The sequence below is a fragment of the Glossina fuscipes genome, unplaced genomic scaffold (assembly GCF_014805625.2).
Source record: "Glossina fuscipes isolate IAEA_lab_2018 unplaced genomic scaffold, Yale_Gfus_2 147, whole genome shotgun sequence".
NCBI classification, from domain to species: Eukaryota; Metazoa; Arthropoda; class Insecta; order Diptera; family Glossinidae; genus Glossina; species Glossina fuscipes.
In genome coordinates, this window is record NW_023998490.1 from 232,554 (window position 1) to 255,408 (window position 22,855).

Genomic DNA, 22,855 nt, shown 5'->3' on the forward strand with positions numbered 1-22,855 from the left:
ATAGAAAAAATCCAATTTTTATTTTTCTCCCTTCGAAAAACTAAGGCAATTTTTACTAGTAGTGTGAAACTTTTCTTTTATATCAACATAGAAAACCAGAAAAAAAGAAGTTACTCTGATTAGCGAGGCGCGCGTATTTTTGAAATAACAAATTTTATTTTTTCAAGACAGGGTCATAGAATAAATTTTGCTACGTTATCTTTCACTATAAAATTACTTCTACAAGATTTTTATAGTACAGGAAATTCAAGTCATAGTATTATTATTATTATTATTATTATTATTAATTCAATAAGAAATAAGAAGAAGAATAAAACAATGAAAGTGAAAATTCTTTTGTGATTCTTTTGAAAACTACATAACTTGAAAGTTCGTATATATATTTATCTTAATGTGTATTTATCGGACATATAAGCCACAAATCCATTGGTTTAGTCCATCTCCATTCAATATACAAAAAAAAAAAAAAAAAAAAGCGTATTTATCATTTAGTGCATTGGGAAGTAAAACTTATGCAACTTGCAGATATCTTTTCACTCAGCGATATTTAAATTTAGTAGCAAAAACTTACTCGATATTTGAATTCATTTCTGAATCTTTGCGTTCTCCTTGAGATTGAAAACGTTAAATTATCCCAATACTGTCAGTTGAACTTTGGGATTTTTTTTATTTTTAATTAAATAACACTGAACAAGTTTTCGTCTGTTTAATTTAAGAATAAAACCAATATCACTACGTAATAAAAAATAGTTTTAAGCTATTTTCCTTTTTTTTTTTTTAATTTTTATTCTCACACAATTTCGACAAATATGGTATATTTTCTATCCGATGTATAAACAAATTTCAATTCACTGCTGCTGTCTGTTGCTTAAAACGTAATGATGGCCAAGCGTTGTTGTGCTCTGCCTGTAAATAAAGGCATATACGAGCAAAAAGTCACATACACATATGAACGCACTATACATGCAAAGGTATGAATAATAGTTGAATGCTCTACGTTAAATTAAAAACACCCTTCTTTTGGGTCAACAACGCTCTTTAAAGGTGTAAATTATTAAATTATGATATATTTTTCTTTTTAATTACACTGTTTCAAAGTTCACGTACGTACCTACGTAAGCACAATATCTCGTAAAATTATTAAGTCTCGTTTTGATAATGATAATAAAACTATGAATAGATTGTATAGTGCAAGAAGAGAACAATATTTATTCATCTTTCGTTTCTATTTGCACACACATTCTCATTTAACGCATATGTGAGAGATATCCGCTATTAAAAGGAAAGAGAGCCTTATATCTAATGTGTGGTTGCTGTCACGTGTGCTTACCGAAAAATTTATTTGGATATAAAATTTAGGGTTGCCATACCTTGAAATATATTGAATTAAATAAGCAAAACAGGCATAGTTTCTTAACTGCTCTTATGCGTTTTCAACAAGTATTTAAATGATATGTACATATTTGTGTAGAATTCCATGAATTCTCTTTACTATGAATAATTAAAATGCGTTTTACAAAGCAAAAATATTAAGCGGTATAGCATTTAACAGTTTTATATATACATTTTACACCGTCCACAGCTTGCATATCACGTTTGCTTAATGCTTACCGCGCGTTGATATAAGCATATTTTTGATGGCTATAGAGAGTGGCATTGATTTAGACCTATCTGTATGAACTTTTGATTAAATTCTAATTATAACCCCAAAATGAATTTGATCTGAAATTTTTCCCGTTCCTCGCGGCCCAAAAACCTCGAAATTGAAGTGAGGATAAGCGCAAAATTCTGAATCTAAGAAGATACAAAATAGTTGATAGCACAAAAAGCTTAAGAAATACTTGTCTTGATATCGCTTAATATTACGCTAACATAACCACCAAGTTCAAAAACTGAAAAACAATTAAAGAATATTTAAAAGGGAATATTTGATGAAAGAATAAGTTTAATAGAGTACTTGCCCTAATAATGATTCTTTAAAGTTATTCCAATAAAATTCTCAGAAATTGAACTTGAAACAACAGCCAAAAAATGATTGTCAATAATACTAAACGGGAAACTGTTGTTTTGTATAGAGAAAGGTCAAAATCATTGAATTTGACGGTTGATTAACACTATTTTCGACGTTGATGGAAAGAATAGATGCAAGCACCTGTTGATAACAAATAAATCTTCATGAATTAGTTACGGTAATGCAAAAGTTTTTACTTATTCCAACATGTAGCACTTTTTCTACTTATATTGTTTTATTATCTGGTAAGCACATCGTCCTCCAGAGGAAAGAGTTGCTTACACAATCGCAATGCAAGAAAATAGTCAAAAAATTCCTACGCTTGCTTAAAAAAAAATGTTTTTTCGATGGTTGTCGTGCACCAATCGAACATTTGCAGATGAAACAAAAATTTTATACATTTTGATACAAAATAGGAGCAAATATGAGTAATTCAAAATTTTTACCTAAAACTGTAATACACTTTACACACTTTAAATTGATACACTACATTAGTCAGCTATTGAACGTTTTTGAATTTTACATTAGCGCGGCCAGTGTAGGAACGTGCTGGGATTTATGGAAATAGGTATCGAAGATCTCTAAACAAAAATTCGATCAGCGTGAACAGAGAAATCGATTTCGATCTGTGTAATTATTAAAATCATAATTATGAACTTAAGATTTTGTCTGCGGAGTCTCAAATTTTTATCACTGTTCTCGCTATTGTGCCATGTCCCAAAATTAACAAAACTCACGGATATGTGCATGACAAGTTAATGAAAAACGTACATTTCCTTATTTTTGAAATGCACATGGAGTGGTCCCAGAGTTTGCACGTGATCCGATCTCCCAATAATGTTCAGACAAGTTCAGTTACACAGCATACAGCAAAGATTACATAAGATTAATAAGTGTGAACTTCAATTTGCGTTATTACATAGGAAGTCAACACCACAAACATATGATTTCAAATATCGTGCCTTCTATCTATGTCTGTTCGCTCCATCGTCCAGTCAAATTTTACAACATATCTTGCTTAACATAGACAACGACGTGTCAGTGGATGTCAGTAGAGGTTGTATTAAAAAATTTGTTTCAAAACGTATATGAGTTCTCTTTACTTAAGCTACTTAATTGTTATTACGTGTAAAAAAGCGGCATCCCTGTTTTTTTTTGGATCTAAATGAATTGTACACACATTTCGTCACACGCTGTTATATACCACGAAATATGTAAAAGATGAGAAGATACTGAGCGAGAAAGGGGGAGAGCAAGAACTTGTTGGCACGTACACACATATGCAATAACAATTTATAATGTTTGGGGGCTCGTCCCAACGTAATATTGGTTGTTGGTTTATAATAAGCAACGCTACGCATAGTTGAAGAGAAAAAAAACCGGATCGGAACGCATACAATTGTAAAAATACATTTAAAATAGATATGCGCTGCGCTATGTTATACTCATAAAAACTTAAAATCGATGGCCTACAATAAAAACAATTTACATGAGACTTTCATTATTACTTATACAATATTTAAAGAAAAAAACAAAATATGCTTGACTTCTTAGTTGCTTATTTGTTTTTTTTTTTAATTTATTTATACTTTGTTGAGAGTTCGTTTAAACAAGTTTATTTGATCGTACCTAAGTAAAGCAGACCTGAATGCCTCTGTTCGTGCAGTAGAAATTATATATAAATTAAATTCAATTAAATTCAATGGAAGACAGACGATCATCTCATTTTCTTTTCATCAAAAGTATTATAGTCGTCTTAGGCTGATTTATATCCACTTGATTATAAATAAATTACCTTGAAAAAGCTATAAAATGTAATATAACATAAAAGAAAACGAAGTAAATAAATTAAAAATGGCAGAAATGTTTTGAATTTCTGTGGGAGTTTTTTGAAAAAAAAGGTTCTTTTCTTATATTGGAAAAAAATATTTCGTTAAATTTATTTATACTCAACGATTGCTTTTTTAATGAGATGTCGGCGAAACATTTCAATTTTAATGAAGTAAAAAACAAGTAAGAAAGTTTTTTCCTTCATTAGAAAATCTATTAAAATAAATCTTTCCAAACTACCCGCTTACTGTCTAATTATCGGTCAATTTAGTTGTTTTCTTACCCGAGCTGTACGCGCCTCTCCAAAGGTCGCACATAAATGAAAGATATCGCTTGCCATCGACGCTTAACTGGGCTAACCAATGCCAGCGATACGTTTCACTTGCTAAGGATTTGATAGGTTGATACCCTGCAACTGTTCTTCGCAGACTCGATCTATCTCAGGCCAAAGACTATGACCGCTTGCCAAAGAACCCGTACCAAACTCTTTATCATCATCATCTACCAAATTGTCATCCACTGGCTGATTCAAACCTAATGCTGTATAACTATGGACGGATATCTGCGAAAGTTGCGTTTGCAGTTTTAATTTTGCCCGTAATTGCATGTCTTCTTCGATTTTATCTAGACCGGTTTCTACAGCATCGAAAAATTCATCCTCGGGTAATGGGGAATGTGGCCCTTCTTCAAAATCTGGCCCCGGATAAGAAATGTTTTTGAATTTTTCAATTTCCAATTTATATTTTCTAATTTGTTCTTCTAATTTTTTCCGTTTTTCAATTTCGCGTTCCAATTTCCTCTTCCACGTAAGAGCCCTTTCCGATATTATTTCTAAACAATGCTGTAATGTATTAAGAACCCCCGTAGTGGTGGCCCGAAATGTTATAGATTCCCCTTTAAAATCCGTCGATGTTAAATCAAAACCGAAATCGAAAGATTTACCCGGTGCTTTATTGGTTTCTGCGCAGACATCAAAATATCTTTGTAATGTTTCTATTTGTCCAAATAATATTTTCTTAAATGTTTCAATTTCGTCGATTTTTTCGTTAAGATTGTATTGAGTCCTTTTCAAACTGCCACCACTTGCTACCGATATTGTAGTGGATTGCAAAGATACGTTACTTCCATGACGTTTTAATGATGTCGTATCCGTTGTGCTGGCATTATCCTCTGTATACATTTGCAATACCTCGATTCAGTGCATACGATCTTCCGGTGTATCGGCACGTAAACACCAATTATTGGAATTATTGACAACAACATCAAAACGAAGTTCATCCGATTCATATGTTTTAATTATGGCTTTACGTAAGCTTATAACACCACGACAGCCAAAGTCTGATTCGGACTCGGATTTATAATAGGACAACGTGCCATCTTTTAGTACAATATAACGCGGCCGCCAACCATAGATATAATTTGTCCACTTATTAAGATAACCACGTAATTCAATTGAGTTATCAAGATATTCAGGGTCAGAGTCACTTTGTGATTCTGACTCATTTATCATATTATTTTTTTCATCTATTATTACTTGACCAATCCCCTTAGTAGTAGTATCGGCATTGCCAAGCCAATCAACCTTTTCTTTTTTAGCATGATCCATGTTGATGTGGTTATACTTAAGGTAATTTGTTGCTATATTTACTTTAGATCTCCAAATTAAATATGAAAGTTTTAGTTATCCACGATTGTTATTGTTGTCATTAAGCGGATAAAACAATAGTTTTCTTGTTGCACTTTTCAATTTCTTACTTTTAAGTTCAAGCGACGTCAAGCGACGCTTTGCAGTTTACCGTTTAATACCCGACTTTTATTTAGACTTCATTGTGAAAGCGTTTCTTTTCTTCTTTATGGAAAACAAAATTCTTGTATAAATATATAAAAAATAAGCATTTATCTCCCCTTGTACGTCTCCTGAATAGTTTTATACAATTTTTATAGACTTGGCGTTCGATTTTGCCCTCTTTTGAAAAATTTTCTCCTAATTCTTACCATATATTCGTACATATATCCGTAGTCTTACCTTCCAATACTTGTAATGGAGAAAATTTCGTTAGATTTAGTAACAACTGGGAATCTCATATATTGTTTACTTATTAAAAGGCAAATCGAGCCGACATTCCTCTGGCTTAAATAAATTCTAACAATAATGATAACATTGGAGAGAATGAGACGCTGCACCAATAATGCAAAAAAAAGGGTAATTTGGCACAAAGATTAGAAACACTACAGACCCTCACGAGACTAGGTTGCCATGTCATTCCATTTCTAGAAAGCCTAGAAGAACATTTTACAACGATGTTGCAAATAACGGTAAATTTAGTAAAAAAACCTGGAGTAACGAGTTTAAGAGAACTTTAATCAAGATTTACTATTTCAGAGGGTCAATGATTTAAGCGTATTTTGGACGAAGCAAATGCATAAAAATTCGACTAATCGTTGCGTTGCTATGAATGGTAACTTGTATAAAAAATTAGCTTGCTATATTGCAGTTTAGGTATAGACAAAATTTTTGTAATTTTATTTACCACTGGACTTCAGTCATTACATCATTTCCCGTATGCACGTAAGCGTTATTACCCGTAAACATTTATTACGCCCATTAAGTGATAGTGCTTAAGATAAATCATTCATTCGGTTAATTGTTTCTTATATACAAAATTTCAAAGAATTCTTAGTTGTCTTTCATTTAAGGGAATACTGTAATAATAAGAGCAAAAATTTTCATGTTCTCTTACCAGATATTCGCTAAATGTATTCGCGACGAATTCTATGTGAAAATAATGCCATATTCAAATGTTAAAAACCGAAAATACGTACATAACATAAGTTGGAATGTAAAATTAGCATACATACGTAATTGTCTTTTTACAGGAGATTTAATTTGACACGAGCTCGTTTTACACGAACTCACTTGGTTTCACACGGTTTTCAACATTCTATGAATTTTTTTAATGAATTTTTTAATGAATTTTTTTTTTTCTGTTTTCGTTTCTTAATCTCACTCCTCACAAATATGCACCGTAACTTCGCGTTACACTTTTTACAATCGTCTTAGATTATGTCGATTATATGCGTACGTGAATGGGATTCCCCCAAGTCTGCGTAGAGAAACCTAAGGTAGTTTTTACGAAATTTTGTTTGGTTTTTCAAAATACAGTTTGTGTTTTATAATATATTTAATGAATTAAAATGTGTAAGCACAAAAAAATTTTTAAGTCAACTCTAATAAGAATTTTTTAATCTTCACCAAAGGGTGAAGGAGGTTTCTGAGAGCCCACAAAGTATATATGTTTGGATCAGCATCAAATTCTGAATTGATTTAAGTATGCCCTTTTGTCCGTCTGGGTGTCTGTCTGTCTCCATTATGCCTATTGCACACATTCTCCTAGTCTCACAAATAATGCTATCGAGTTCAAATTTGGTGGTTCTCGCTGGCAGGTTGATATTGAAAATGGGCCAAATCGATCCAAGGACACGCCCACAGCACTGTGTAAAATTGTTTTTTAAATGGAATGAAAAATCGGGTTTCTGTTCATTACTCATAAACTATAGCAAATAAATGCGCAAAAATTTGAACGTATATTATATAGGCGATGCTGTAGTACCTCTGGGAAAATAAGAATTGTCGGCCACGCTTGCTCAATTTTATAGCATATCATAATTTTATTTTTTTTCAAATTTTTTATAACGCAAAGACGCAACGTTGAAAGGCCCCATAAAATTTGCAAATTCTTAACTTGTTTCAAATTCGGAATGTACTTTAGCCTGCCGGTTCACTCATCTGCCCATCTGTCTATATGCACAAGTGTATAGTATCTGTGGTAAATATTCTTCCGTTCGCAAAAATGAAGAAATTGTTGGTAAACTTTCACAAGAATTTGAAAATGACGCAATCTTAGCTACAACGCCCACACGTCTATATAGCAAAAGTTGCCAGCACTGCTTTACGCGTTTTTTGCTTGTCACTCATAAAGTCAAACGCATGCACAATATAAACTTCTATTTTTATTGTAAAAATAGAAAAAATCACCTGTGCTTGCCCAATATTATAGAGTGTACATATTTTTTTTTTTTTTTTTTTCGTAGGATCACGGCTATGGATATGAAAGATTCGCTCACGACTCAATATAATTTTCTTATTTGTTTAATATTGTATTTTTCAGTTGGTTTTTTAGCTCTGTAATCAATCTACTGCTTTGTCCATTTAACCAATAGATTTTTTTACACGAATTCTTTTGAAACATATCTACCGAGTAAAAAGAGAATTATCGGCTTAATGTTATTAAAAAACCGTGAAAATGTTAAATGTTTAACTTTAAATGTTTCTAGCAAACTGGAAGTCAATATCTTTATATCTGCGACCAGGACCAGACAAACGCAGACAAACAGACCAGGAGACATGTCTTAATCGATTTAGAAATTCGCACTGACGAACAATATAAATAGGATCCCTGAGGATTTTTTTTGCGTGTTTCAAACATTATGAGAAAATGAGTATACCTCCGCCCCTGGGTGGTGGGGATAAAAAAACACTCTGAGTATTTCAAGGTTTACTCATATCTTCTGTACTAACTAACTTCTGGTTATTAAAATTTAATATCTTATCCCCGAACATATTATACGCATTTTATTGTCATTTTAATATGCACCGATGTCTCTTTTCGCTAAAGTGCTTGCGAGCCACAAAATGTTCCAACTCATTCGAATCTGTATTCTCTTTATGGGGAACTTTTTAAAAGTTTATCGAAGTAGATCTCTGCTCTGCTAAAGCATTCGAATTGTGTTCGAAGAGAGTAAATGTACTGAGATGAAATTAAAAGATCATGGGGCCTATAAAGTGTGTTTCAATAAAATTTAAATGTCCCTCTGCAGCGGTTGTGAAACGACACTAATTTAAAATACAATTAATGTGTAGTAGAAAAAATTCAAAAAATGCCACTCGGTAAGTTAAAGCAAAATAAAAAATCAAAGCAAGTAATAAAGAAAGTCAAATTATATACATATATAAAGTGAATGAATGGGAAAGATTTTCTGTATAAGAACCAAGATTTTATATAAAAAGTCACGAAGAAAGTTTCGTGTTTGGTGGACAAATCTCTTATGCAATAGCTTTATCGGTGAGAAAGGGAACAGAGAGAAAGGAAGGAACTAAATTTTCATGCTCTATAATAATGGATGGGCGCGGCTGATTTTTCTCTATTAAAAGAGAAATTTATATGGTGTATGTGTTACCAGTTAATAATGATTAAGGAGTAAAAGACGCGGAAAGCAAAGTGTTCTCAATTTTGTTCGCACATACATCTGGACATTTTAGAGATGTCCTTTGAAACGCTTAAGTAATTTTCAAATTCCTTTTTCCATTTTTGTGTGCGTTATCTTCATTTTCGCAAATACGGCAGTTTGCAGTGTGGACAGACGAGCATGATTGAGTGCATCTCAAATTTGTGACAATATATATATACTTTACAAGGTTTTTGAATATTTGTTTCTCGCTGTTAAAAAGGTGATGACAGTAAAAGGCAACATTCCTAAGCTCTGTAATAATGCACATCGTCTACGCCTACTCAGTCAATTTTTGCACAGGTACAATAGCATCGCCACACACACAGAACATACGTTCAAATTTTGTATGCGTTCACCTGTTCCAGTTTGCGAATAACGAGCCGAAAGCAAAACAGAGATGTTCTCAGTTTACGTGGTACTGAAGGCGTGCTCTTTGGCCAATTTGGCCCATTTTCATTGCCAACCAAGAACTTCTAATGTTTCTGCCAAGCCGATTGAAGTCGGTTTTTTCGAGCAGTAGAACGTTTACGGCAGACAGACGAATAGCCACGGGCAGGCTAAAATCGATTCAGAATTTGATGCTGATCCAGAGTGTATATACTTTGCACGATCTCTGAAGCCCCCTTTCTGGGCTCTCTCCCTCATCCTTGGGCGATGGCTACAAAAATTATAGCTTTTTTGAAAATAATTGATTTCATTTTAATGGATTAGTTCAATCTCAATTAGATTGTGTTCTGCTTTTTTTATGTCCGCCATTAGCTTGTATTGGAAGTACATAATACCTCTTCTACATCTGCATCAAATAACTTTAATTTATACGATATTCTTCTTTTTCACAAATAAACGCACAGAAGATTAAACTGGGGATTATGGATAGAGCAGTGAGCAAAGAGGGATTAGTATTTATATTCGAACGACTTGCCATGTCTCCACATAATCGGAAAGATCTACCTCACTAAATAGTAGACAGACGTTCATTATTTTAATGATGCACGTTAAATAGCTCCCTTTAATTCATTTTCTTTTTTTTCTTAATTAAACGGTAAGACTGACTAGAGAAATTTTGTTGACTTTGAAGTTGCGGTTTTTATTGAGAACATTCTCGGGGGGCTCTCCGATTATGCAAACCAAGGATTAGCCTTTAATTGTCTATTTCAGAAATAATATCCTGCATGAAATCACTGAAAAGTCGTAGAAGAAATCAAAAAAAAATGAAAAGAAGAATTCAGTTTATGAGTGCTACAAATCATTTAAAAGGTCCTGATATTCGATTATCGATAAAATCGAAAAACTTGTTACTCAAAAACAGTCTCCTGGGTCTTACAGAATCACGAATCACTAGAGTAACACGAGCTCGCGGAAGAAGAAAATTACCTACGGATTTTTAGTTAGAAACTTACTTGATGTGGTCGATCAAGCACATTGCCCACATGAAATGTCCTCGCTTGCTTTTTTCTTGTAGCCGAAATTACTTGTCGGAGAAGTCCTACATCAGTTATTTGTAGGTATTTTATTAACTTATACGAAGTGACTTTTTAGTTTTCTCGAAAAATATTAATTTGTCAATATCTACTTTGTTTCCTTTAAAGTAGTTACCCTCAGATATAATACACTTGCGCCAGCACTCTTTTCGATACGGCCTTGAGCTGTTCCAACGATGCGCTCTTTATCCGCGCTCCTTTCCTATCTTCTTTTATTTAAGAATTGCTCGTACTTTTTACGCGGGAGGTCGTTGTTTTTGCTTACGCTTCATACAGTGAAAGTCCTTGGTTATGGATATAGAAACAAAATGACAGAGCGTAGCATAATAAGGAAAGACCTTGAACGATAGTCTTTCAATGTGATCTGTTCTTCGATTACTTATCGACTGTAGCCACCCAAACATTTTGTGTACATGTTTTGTATTCATGTTAAGTATCCGCTTAACTAAATTTCAATTCTCATATATATGCCGTAACTAATCGATATTTATGTACCCATCACCGAAGGATGAGTAGTATATTTGTTAAAACGTCTCCAACGCCCAGAAGGAACCTGCACAGACCCCACAAAGTATATACATACTTGGTCAGTATTAAATTCTAAAACGATTTAAGCATGACCGTCTTTCCGTCTGTGTAATACCTGTTGTAGGCATTCTCCTCGCCGTAAAAACGACTTCAAATTTGGCAGAAACATTGGAAGTTCTTGCACGCAAGTTGGTATTGAAAACGGGCTAAATCGTTGGAAGGATACGCCCATAGCAACACGTAAACTGGCAACAGCTCTGCTTTTGAAAAGGAATTAAAAATTGGCTTTTTGCCCGTTACTCATAAGAATGCATGTTCTGTGGGCATGCTGCAGTACCTGTTCAAAAAACGAAAAATGCACCACGCCTACCCAACATTATAGTGTACTAAAATTTAATTTTTTCTTCAATACCTTCAAAACAAGCTTCGAAAACCTCATAAGGTATATAAATTCTTGGTCAAATTTGGAATGCATGTAAACATGTCCGTCTGCCCGAATTTGTAGCATTTGTAGTACACATTATCTTGTTTACAAAAATGAAGATATCGACTATAAATGCGCAAAAGAATTTGGACGTGTCCTAAACTTTTCAAACGACACGTCTACAACGCCCAAACGTGTGTCACCGCGCCCACTCTATATTATGGAGCATGAAAACTAAGTTCTTACATTTTCTTTTTGTCTTTTTTAGGATATCGCTGATGGGTATAAAAGATTCGATCACGACCGAATATAATTTTATTACTTGTTCTTGCATAAAATACCTCTGATCAAAATTTTGTATTAAATTTACATCAATTGAAATATAGAGATGCAACGTCGCTTCTGTTATAGTTATCGTTCTTCTTTTTAGAGATCAACACACCCAACAAGTTGGAATATCAATTCCATCATGTCTTTGGTTCTTTATTTACCTTTAAGGTGCGGTGCGCTAATGATGCTCATTTGTCTTTAGCAACTAATCCCGTAGAGGAGAACCCCATGTACGAGGTTTTCATTGGAGGGTGGTCTAATAGCAAATCTGTGATACGTAAGAATCGCCAAAAGCCTGATGTTGCTGCCGCAATTACTCCATGCATTGTCGATGCCAATGAATTTCGTGGTTTCTGGATACAGTGGTCAAATAATATAATATCAGTGGGTCGTGAAGGTGAAGCAGTTGCCTTTTTGTCTTATGAAGCACAAGATTTGTTTCCGGTTAACTTTATAGGTATATGTACCGCTTGGGGTGCTTCCGGTACTTGGCTAATCGATGGTAAGCTAAAATAAAATCGCCAATGGATTTCATTATACGATTTTCTATTTTGAAGAAATGCCGGCTCCCGTACCTTCTAGGATTACCAGGGCACCATTGGCTGTTCCTCGCGTTCCCGTTATTAAAGGTAACCATCCTTAAAGTGGGTAGAATTACTTTTCATAAGTTTTCATTCTCATATTTCCATTTTTCCTCATTTCGTTCCTTTTCACTTTTCCAGTTACCAATATGTATTCTTTCGTCATGCGATCGTCATCATCATGTTAATATAATGATATTGTTTGCATGTTATCTAATTTTTATAAAAAAAATTAGGATTCATGATAGTTTATATATGCAGAATCCCATTGAGAATCATATTTGTCCGCAACGGAATCTTTTATGCTCATCGCCGTAATCCCAAAAATATAAGGGAATTATGTTTTTATGCTCTATAGTGTGTGTGGTGTGTGCGGCGTTGATTTTTTCTATTTTGAAATTAAAAGTTTTCGTTGTATGAACACGTGGGCATAGTAGGCGTGTCCTTTCAAAAGCTTAGGGCACTTCTAAATTCTTTTGCAATTTGTTGGCAATGCCTTCATTTTTGGGAAAAGGAGAACTTTTACCACAGACACTACACGATTGGACAGACAGACAAGTGAACAGACGACTGCGCGGTCATGCTTAAAAGCATTTCAAAATTGAAATTGACTAAAAATTTATAGACTTTATGGTGGTTTTGAAGTTTGTTGCTGCGCGTTGTAAAGCTATTGAAAGAAATTAAATTTTGATACAGTTTAACATTGGGTAAGCATAGTCAAGTTTTGTATAGACGTTGAACATAAAATAAGCGTTCGGATTTGTGTAAATCTATTAGTTATAATTTATGAGCAATGAGCAAAAAAATAATTTTTTATTTCGTTTGAAAAACAGAGATGTACTCAGTGTACATAATATTGTTGGGCACTCCTGCGACCAGTTTGGCCCATTTTCGATACCAGCCTGTCTGCAAGAACTTTCAATGTTTCTGTCAAGCTTGAAGTCGACAGGTTCATTTTTGCGGCCAGCAGAATGTTTACCACAGACATTGTACAGATGGACAAACGGATGAACTTAAATCGATTTAGAATTTGATGTTAATCGAGAATATATATATTTTGCGGCGTCTGTGAAGGTTCCTGCTGGACGTTACAAAGCTTTTGGCAAAACGAATATACCTTTCATACTTCGATAGTGGGTATAAAAAAGAACAATGTAAACACAGCTGTTAACAAATTCAGACTGATTCTTTGCAATTATTCTCAATTTCAAACAAATATAGATTGACTCTTTGAATTATTCTTTATTTCACACAAATACAGACTCAATTATTATCAATTGTAAACCAATTCAGACGCTTACTCTCAGATGTTTGAAATTTTTTTGAATTACTCCCAGGTATTTGAAATTTTATATATGTTGCAAGTTCGAGCACTTAACTCATAAGCCTAAAAGTATGCGTTGTACGAAACGTAATTAATTCTCTTATCTGAAACAGTTAACATGTTCAACAGCTTGCTTTTATGTCTTGCCATTTAACAGAGTTTTCTACGACTGCGCTGCCACTTTGTTTCATATAACAGATGATAAAGATTTTTTGACTATTTTTCTTATCTATTACAAGCAACTCTGTGCTCTCTCCATTTAGCAGCTTCTAAACACATTTTTTTAACTTAGGTCATTTATATGACGTTATATTTGAAGTTTTTTACTAAAACCACTTGTAGGATTATATGTAAAAATTAACCAAAGATATCAGAGAATTTGTAAAAAATAACCAAAAATATCCAAAATATGTAAAAATCGAACGGCAGGTCTCTAAAAATTGATTGAATATTTGCTGAAAATAAAACATTTATAATTAATAATTGTTCAAGTATTTGTATAAAAATTGCGAGCATCTGAGAATAAGCGTATAAAAATTTGCCACCAACTGAAAATTGTTCTCAATAATTCCAAACATGTGAGAATAAGCCTCCAATTTGTTTACAATTTTTATGGCAAGATAATAAGTTTAATATCTCATGATAGATAAATGCAGAAATATTGCACTGAAAAGCTTAAACATAAAATAAAGCATGACTCATATTGCAACCTTTGATTTACAACATATATATACGTAATTTGTTTATTATAATATTCTGACGTTATCTTAAAAAGGCACAACAACAATGAACTTAATATAAACCAAAACACAAAACCGGTAAAAACACTGTTGAAAAGAAAAACATATAAATATATAAAGCTTTTTGCAAATTAATAATAAACAACAAAGGCGTGTGGGAGAAAGCAAAAAAGTATAAAAGAGAAAAAGAGCATACAAGAGTGTGACATCAGCCGTATAAATGAAAAACAAAAGCAAAACGTACATGTAAGGATCGTTGTTGTAGACAATGTTATCGTACAGTTGTCTCTTTTACTCAAATCAATTCGCGCAGAGTGAATTATATTTAATAAAAAGGCAGCCAAAGTTGAAACAAGATTCTAAACGTTAAGGCAAGCAATCAAGCAATTCAATTTCAGCAGGCAAAGTTAAAAGTTAATTTCAAAAGTTGTTCAAATTTTATAAAAAGAATATATATTTAAAAATGCCAGTCGGTAAGTTTAAGCGAAAAACAAAAATAAAAGAAATATTTGATTTGACGAGAGCAAGTATCCGGCAATGAAGAGAAATAATAAAAAGAAAGTCGAATGATAATGGAAAGCAAATTTATCGCTTTTGTCAAATTGCCAAATTTTTACAAAGTGTCTGTCTTTTATTAAAAAAGAAAGTAAAGAAATACAAGAATTTCAAACAAAATAGATCAATAATCGGTTCGCTTATTGTGTTTGACATAAAAAACAACAAAAAACGACAGTAAGAAAAAATTTATAATAAAGATAAAATTTTCTAATTTTGGGAAGAGGCAATCGAAAAGTTGCTTGCAGCTGCTACTCCTATAAATATCTATAGACGTCTATATCAGCACAATATTTACTTACTCTATAGAATTAAATAAAATATAGGTAATATTATTTCACAACTACTGACTCTACTGACGGGTGGCACTGAATAAAATTCTACAACTTATTTACATTAGCTAAAAACTAACGCACATAGCATTGAATTCTTTGCACGCATGCATGCATTGGAAAACGTTATAATAAATCTCTATAAATATTTGCATTTATTAGAAACAGAATCTCATCATCAACACCATTGTCGTCGTATCAATTGCAATAAAATTCCTACAGTTCCACGCACAACAATGTTTAAAAAGTTAGTAAAAATTGAAATTTTTCTTGAGACGTTTTAAGTTTTCCATTTTTTTTTTAACATTTAAAACACTTTGAATAGAAATAAAGTGAGAAAGCTTAAATTTTATGGCTTGAAAATGATGTCATTCAGGTATTTGTTGTGTGTTGTATTCTTTTTTTTTTTATTGTGTTAATCAATCTTTAATGCTCTAGTGCAAATTAGCATACATATTAAAATTGTTTTACTATTGAAAGAGTAAGCAGGTCATCGCAATTCATTTGAAAGTTGCTTTTACTTGGTAGGGCGCGGAGAATGTAAGAAAGTAACTCATTGACCGTAATTGCAAAATAAATCTAAAAAGGTCACGCTTTGATTTAAAATCACAACGCTGGGTGGGCGATCTGTGGCACGCTTCCCGAACCGTCACATGTATCTATTATGGGTATATCCGTTAAAAAATGCACGAAACTCTTCTTTTAAACGATTTTGAAATAATACACTGCACAATTGGCATCAAATACCCTTTTTTTGCACTGATCTAAAAAAAAAATTCTTCTTTGTATCAACAAAAAAACGTAACAGAGGGCTTTATTAACTAAAGAAATTCTTCATGTAAACTAAATCCGACAGTTGTGCTAGACAAATCTGACATATTCACTGGTGATAGCAGTTTTGATCCAATTCGTAATAAACTTGTACGCTTGTTATCAAGTAGCACTGATTAGTTGGGAAAGTGATTGTTATTCCTAATTTCAATATCTATGTTTTATATATTTATGGATGGAATTTTCACTGCAATAAAAAGAAATTCTTTTCCTTTTCTAAATATGCAATATTGATTTCATTATTACTTTTTTTTGAACGGATTCTTAGATAATTGTTCAACTTTGTTGAACATATCCACAGATCTAGATTCAGAGCTCGCATGAGTTTCATTAGACGATTTTTTTATGCGGTTTACCGTGGTAAAAAAGTCGGAAATACGTTGCATTTGTAGAAATTTTCAGAAATTTTCAGAAATTTTCTTCGCACATAACCCCCGTAGGCATAAATTCGAACGCCGTGCGATTGTTATGTAGCGGTTATATATTCTTATATTTTCTATCCTCTATTAGTCAGATTCGCATAGAGAAGAGAACATAAGAATTGTGAAATTTATACACCACTCGAAAATGGTTTTTAAAAATATAGGTAGTTATACGCTCTTCTTGGCCGGCCGGGATGAAAACTTTCCACATTTACTTATTATTCATTATATCCCTAATAATTGTACGTTCTTCTTAAGGATGGGGTGGTGTTAAGGGAAGCATGATTTAAAAACCAATAATTTGAGAGGAGATTAATTAATTTACTAACTCTCAAATGTTAGGCCGAGACAGGTTTACTATGAAGCGATCGAAGAAGCAGTTCGATTTCGTTGGCATCCGATCAGTCACTTTGTAAACATCATTATAGATTTGAATTGTCTGTATATGGTTGATGATCTTCTTTATGGCGGTAATAAAACCTTGCCGTATAATTCTATATAAAGTGTATCATCACATATTAAAATGAATTCTTGCTATCAAGATCATGTTAATTAAAGTGTAGCACATACACTTAAAAGATATTTGTTTGGCGCGCCACATCTTATATACGTGCATTTAAATTCTTTAGTTTATTAGGAAAATTGAGCGCAATGAAAATGTTTCTTTAATCATTTGTCATAACTGTAATTTTTCTATTTTGTTTGCATTGTTTTAGAAGTTAACACACCCGATAAATTGGAATATCAATTCCATCCCGTTTCGGGCAATGTATTCACTTTTAAGGTGCGTTCTCCTAATGATGCTCATTTAGCATTGACATCAAATCCTGTCGAAGAAGATCCCATGTATGAGGTATTCATTGGAGGATGGTCTAATAGCAAATCCGTAATACGTAAAAATCGTCAAAAACCCGATGTGGCTGAGGCCGATACTCCGGGCATTTTAGATGGTGGAGAATTTCGCGGTTTCTGGATACGCTGGTATGACAATGTAATAACTGTAGGCCGTGAAGGTGAAGCAGCTGCCTTTTTATCTTATGACGCGCCCGATTTGTTCCCGATTCATTTTGTGGGTGTATGCACCGGTTGGGGCGCTAATGGAAATTGGTTGCTTGAGGGTAAAATTGATAGCAATCAGCTTGATAGACACGATTTAAAATTTATTCAAATTAAACCATATTTTATAGAATCAACCGCACCATCGGCACCGTCGGAACCGGCCATGGGCTTTGCACCACCGACCAGTGGTGGAGGTCCCGGCTGTTGGGTACCTGCTGCTAATGGTGAAATTCCGCCTAGCTCTATGGAGGGTGGCTTCGACGGCAGTGAGCAACTGTACATTGCTCGCGCGAAACACGAAGGCGATTTAATTCCCGGCAAATTACATCCATCACATGGTGTTTGTTATGTAGCCTTTGGTGGCGGCGAACATGGCCACAACGAATACGAAGTCTTATGTGCTGGTGGCGGTCAATGGATACCGGTTCAAGATGGTAACATTCCCCCAAATGCGGTTCCAGGCGGTGAGACAGCTGAAGGTGAACCTTTGTTCATAGGCCGCGCCACTCATGACGGTACCGTTACCGTTGGAAAAATTCAACCGTCTCACGGATGCTGCTACATTCCCTACGGTGGCGAAGAGGTGGCTTATAAAGATTTCGAAGTTTACGTAGCAATGTAAAAATGTTTTGAATTAAGCTTTTCTCGTTTTTGTACTCACGCATACGTATAAATGTTTATGCAAAGCTTTATTGTTTATTAAAAAAAGTGGCACTTGTTGTAGTTGCAGAAATTTGCACAAAAAATGAATACCAATTAAACGAAATCGAATATCATTGTGAAGATTATCTCGAATACATAAATTTACATAGAATAAATGTGTTTTAATAAAAATGAAAAATTTCGTTTCAATTATACTAAAGAAATGAGAATTCAAACATTTCAAAAAAATTGCATATAATACCGCAAAAAAAATGGGAAGACATGTGTTGGAGAATTATTGATTTAGCATTCGCACAGACAATTCTGGGTGTAGGGTAAACATGTGATCTAGCTTTTATCACATTACACACTACATTAGAGTTCTAAAAAATTTGCGCCGGTATTTCGCTTATAAAATGTAAGCTTTAAAAAGGCTAGATTGAGCTCCCGTTAAATATATATTCCACAGCTAGTTGTGCAGCCAGTTTTTAAAACTATTAATGGTTTATTGTAGTTACATCGCTGGAAGGAATAATTTTATGACTTCATCATCTGAGGCGACATGACCATATAAAAGCCGGGCTTCATTGACCTACGATTTTTGAGGCAATATGGTTAAGTCTTTCTGTCGTTTCCTTTCTAATGAACGCTTAAACTTGCAAACATTCATACAGACTGTCGCTTCTACATATCATAAATATTTTGACTTTTTGACGGAAACTTAACCCGCTGTTAACCGTGGGAAAAATCAAAGCTGTGTATGAACGGCAAATGGAAAATTTTACAATTTATAGTTTTCGGAAAAAATCGTAAAAAATTTCAAAAAAAGCCCATTGAAAACTGGAAACGTAGAGTGGTTCTCATAGCGGTATTTCAACATGTTGAAATGTTGACGTTATGTAATTAATGTTTAACCTGGATGATTCATTTGAAACAAGATGTTGTTGTAAACATGTTTCGCAAATACACTCAATAAAGATAAACTCATCATTGTTCGCCTTAATTAAAACTCCTAGTAACGTATTGTATGCTTGAGAAGTGCGTTCTATGTTTACATAGAAGACAAAGGCGTAATGCTTTCTTTTATTTTGCAATTTACATGACTGGTATTAAATCCGAAATAGGACGTGAATTAGGCGATAAGGCAAGCATTGGTAAAACAAATAAAAAGGTTTTAGAGAATCGGTCGAAAAGGATAGTCTGGTCTGAACGTATTTCAATATCATTCGTTCTCGGGCCAAAACACGTCGAGATACAAAAATTTCATAAAAATAACTCAAAAATTGCGACCTGCAAGTTAAGCATATACAAGCTGGGTCGACGAAGAGACAAGCTTAAATAGACTCACAAAGTCCTTCTGAAAAGATCTGTATCATTTTCTGAGTCAATCAGTACAGTATGAATTGAATCCATCGCAAGTCCTTTTGGATGTTGTATAGACCTGCGCTAACTTAATATACCCTTTTTGGGATGTAGAGAATAAAAGAAATATAATTTCTTGCTTTCTCTTCTTCTACAAAAATCCTCGAACTACTCTTTAATATCTCGTGAAATCCATAGACACCTTAAAAATCTCAATTTGCAAACACCTTATCGTGAGTTTTAAATGAAAGTTTGATTTTGAAAAAACCTGCAAAAAAATTAGCTGCTCTTCGGTACTATATACTATTACGAAATTATAGCCGAAATTTAAAATCAATCGCCCGACCATTTAAAACAAGACAAACAAGAATGCCATAGTTAAGCACGATCGAGCTTTAAATACCATACACCACTCTACACCACTTTACTTTTAGAAAATCCTCATATTGGAACGTAGTCAAAGTTCAATGTGGTCTAAATTTAGAAGTCTTAGTTCGCTTGTCAAAGCTTTAAATATTTTCCAGTTGTTTCCGTCATAACATTAAGCCATACATATTAAGCTTCAGCACCATAGAAGGGTTTGCTTTAATAAGAGCCCCTATCTATGGTGTTGTCTACAAAATAGATCTATGTTTAAATTACCTATGGTTGATTTAGAAAGAACAAATGTTCATCATACAACATTACAAATTGGATCTTTTCGGCATATAAGGCCTCGTTTTTTCATTGGAACCTTTATATGCAATGGTATGCGAACAATAGATCTACGGCCTGCAGTCAGCAAGTTGGATTTTTATATCAAATTATTATTATGAACGAATTTTAATCAAGAAGTATTGAAAATTAGGCCTTTTTACCATATTGAGATGCTGTTGTTTTGGTAGGTATGTTTATGTGGCAAAGAATTCGAAAAATTGCATCATCCAAGTTCGCCAAGAATGGCGAATGTCCCGCAATTCTAAAAATCACAGTATTTTTTCTTATAACGGCCTATCCAAATAAGGCGTTATGTAGAAATGGGTCGAAAAACTGGTCCGACTCGAACCAGTCGAATAATCAATAGCGTTCATTCTTCGGCCGAAACACGTCACTGTATCAAAATATCTCGAATTATTTGGGCAAGCATCAGGTGGACAGATGGACAGACAGGCCGATTCTAAATCGACCGCTTTGATCAAAGCTGGACCTATCTTAAGTCACTTTGGCTGTTACGAGCACGAGTACGGACTGAATATACCCTGCACCACAAGGTGGATATGGTATAAAATAAACAACGAAAGTATACAAGAGGCGCATTGTGGCATCATTTGCAAAGAGCGTTAACTGAAGTGTCTTTTAAAATGCTTTTCACTGGAGAATACACATATTTAATGTTTTTAAAATTCTTTATATATCTTTCTTAAATTATCGTAAATAATTTTAAAATTTATATGTAATTTAATTAGTGAATCATGTTATATTATAAAAGAAAAAAACAGCGGTTGGTTTGGATTTAAGGTCTACGAACAGTGAGAACATTACTCGTACTATGACTCATACGCATGTTATCTGTCGACAGACAAAAGAAAAACATCAGAGCAAAAAAATTTTGTTCGACTAAAGTCGACTATTGAATGCATACATATGCGCTATAAATCTGAATATAATTATAATTATTTTTCAAACAAAAAGGTATATTTTGTATTTGTTATGAATTAACTTAAAAAATCGTTTGCAAATTATTGGAAAACTTAAGTTCGTTTCTGTTTACCGAGATGATTCCAAATGCTTCAAAAATCGGCGGAAAATATCAATCGATTTCTGAAAACTATTCTTTTACGTACATTTAACCGACGCTTCTTTGATGACTTTCTAGGAACTCTGCAATGTTTGTTTTGTTCTTTTCAGGTTATGTCATGATGTTTGTTTTTATTTTTTTATTTAGCAATTTGTGAAAATTCCCCACTTATCGCTTCAAAAGTCATCAAATTTTTTATGGAAAGGAAGATCTAATGAAAAAATGCGAGTTTGTGGTACAGAAATTTCTATGAAAAACATTTTTGGTGACAGACTGTTCTTACTCGGTTTTCAAAGTCAATTACAATGTGAAGATCAAGGGCAGTTTATAGGTATTGTACGAGCACCACGTTCACAACGGGTCTTTCGATATTCCCTTCCGTCGTATAGGCTTATTTCGATAGCTTTAAAAATTGAAGGATAGGAGGACGGACATATGCCGTTAAATTGATAAATACGCACTCTATTGCACGCTTGTACCTAAAAAAAGCGAACGATAAACATAGCACACTTTTTCTGGACGAGGAGTGGAAGAAAGAAAACACAGGAGCAGCGTGTTTATTAAATAAGTGTTTTGATTTTATTATTATTATCTTTTCTTTTTTTTTTTTTTTGTTTATTATTTTTGCTTGTGTGTGTTTTTTTAATTGTTTCATTTTTTATTAATAATAATTGGTTTTGTTTTTTTTTTGTGGAATATACGTATGTATATATATATATAATATTCTTATACATTTATGCGTATAAATATATATATATATATATATAATATATTTAAATGAGATTAAGTACAGGCTACATTTCAAGTTTAAACATTTTTTGTTTTCTTTTGTTTTGTTTTGTTTTCATTTTGCAATCTTTTCCTTTTCATTTAAATTATTTAGCCATACTATGATGGCGATGATGATATGAAGTAAAAAAATCACTAACAATTGTGATTGATATTGATCGTATTAATTGATTGATGGATAGATTGATTGATTGATTGATTGATTGAATAAAATGATTAAAAGCATTTTGTTTTTTCTTTTCTTTTCAATATGCAATAAATAAACTGTTAAAAACAAAACAAGTTGAAAATATGTTTATAAACTAAAAATTTTTACATTTACAAGACGACCACAATAATTTCACATATATTAATAAACATTAATATTATTTATAATATTTAGTGGATAGCTTTTGGATTTCGCGTGGAAGAAATTGTAAATATTCTTAACTTGTCCCCTTAAACGTTTCAATCTCTTTCATTATAAAATAATTGAACGCAAGAGCTTCCGAATTAGAAAAAAATGGCCGATAAATACCCATCTCTTGTTTATGAAGAATACACTTTTT

At 33.2% G+C, this 22,855-nt stretch overlaps 3 protein-coding genes across 5 annotated transcripts in view; 1 reads left to right on the forward strand and 2 right to left on the reverse strand.

Moving 5' to 3' along the window:
* LOC119641331 (trehalase) overlaps positions 1-895 on the reverse strand; it is a 46,481-nt gene extending 45,586 nt beyond the window's left edge. For both annotated transcript variants that reach the window (XM_038039920.1, XM_038039921.1), the window contains exon 1: positions 572-895. In XM_038039920.1, the coding sequence (XP_037895848.1) occupies positions 572-588 (17 nt within the window). In that variant the 5' untranslated portion in view covers positions 589-895. The remainder of the gene's footprint in view (positions 1-571) is intronic.
* A 3,331-nt stretch (positions 896-4,226) lies between these two features.
* On the reverse strand, positions 4,227-5,369 carry LOC119641281 (ceramide transfer protein-like). Its single transcript, XM_038039876.1, is given in 1 exon segment — positions 4,227-5,369. A coding segment is annotated over 1 exon segment (1,125 nt). The 5' UTR covers positions 5,352-5,369.
* A 3,395-nt stretch (positions 5,370-8,764) lies between these two features.
* On the forward strand, positions 8,765-18,424 carry LOC119641243. 2 transcript variants are annotated; one of them, XM_038039815.1, is made up of 5 exons: positions 8,765-8,789; positions 11,994-12,395; positions 12,451-12,522; positions 17,395-17,796; positions 17,866-18,424. In XM_038039815.1, the coding sequence occupies exons 1-5, from the start codon at positions 8,780-8,782 to the stop codon at positions 18,357-18,359; spliced, it is 1,380 nt and encodes a 459-aa protein (XP_037895743.1). In that variant the 5' UTR covers positions 8,765-8,779; the 3' UTR covers positions 18,360-18,424. The 2 variants fall into 2 exon arrangements, with proteins under 2 accessions (XP_037895743.1, XP_037895745.1); XM_038039817.1 differs by lacking the exons at positions 8,765-8,789; positions 11,994-12,395; positions 12,451-12,522 and adding an exon at positions 14,880-15,011.
* Positions 18,425-22,855: the final 4,431 nt, after the last annotated feature.

What these genes read in the sequence shown, in the direction of transcription:
- LOC119641243 (XM_038039815.1), top strand. An exon ending in CGGTACTTGGCTAATCGATG is followed by an intron (nt 12,396 to 12,450) that starts GTAAGCTAAAAT and finishes TCTATTTTGAAG; the next exon opens with AAATGCCGGCTCCCGTACCT. An exon ending in TGGAAATTGGTTGCTTGAGG is followed by an intron (nt 17,797 to 17,865) that starts GTAAAATTGATA and finishes CATATTTTATAG; the next exon opens with AATCAACCGCACCATCGGCA.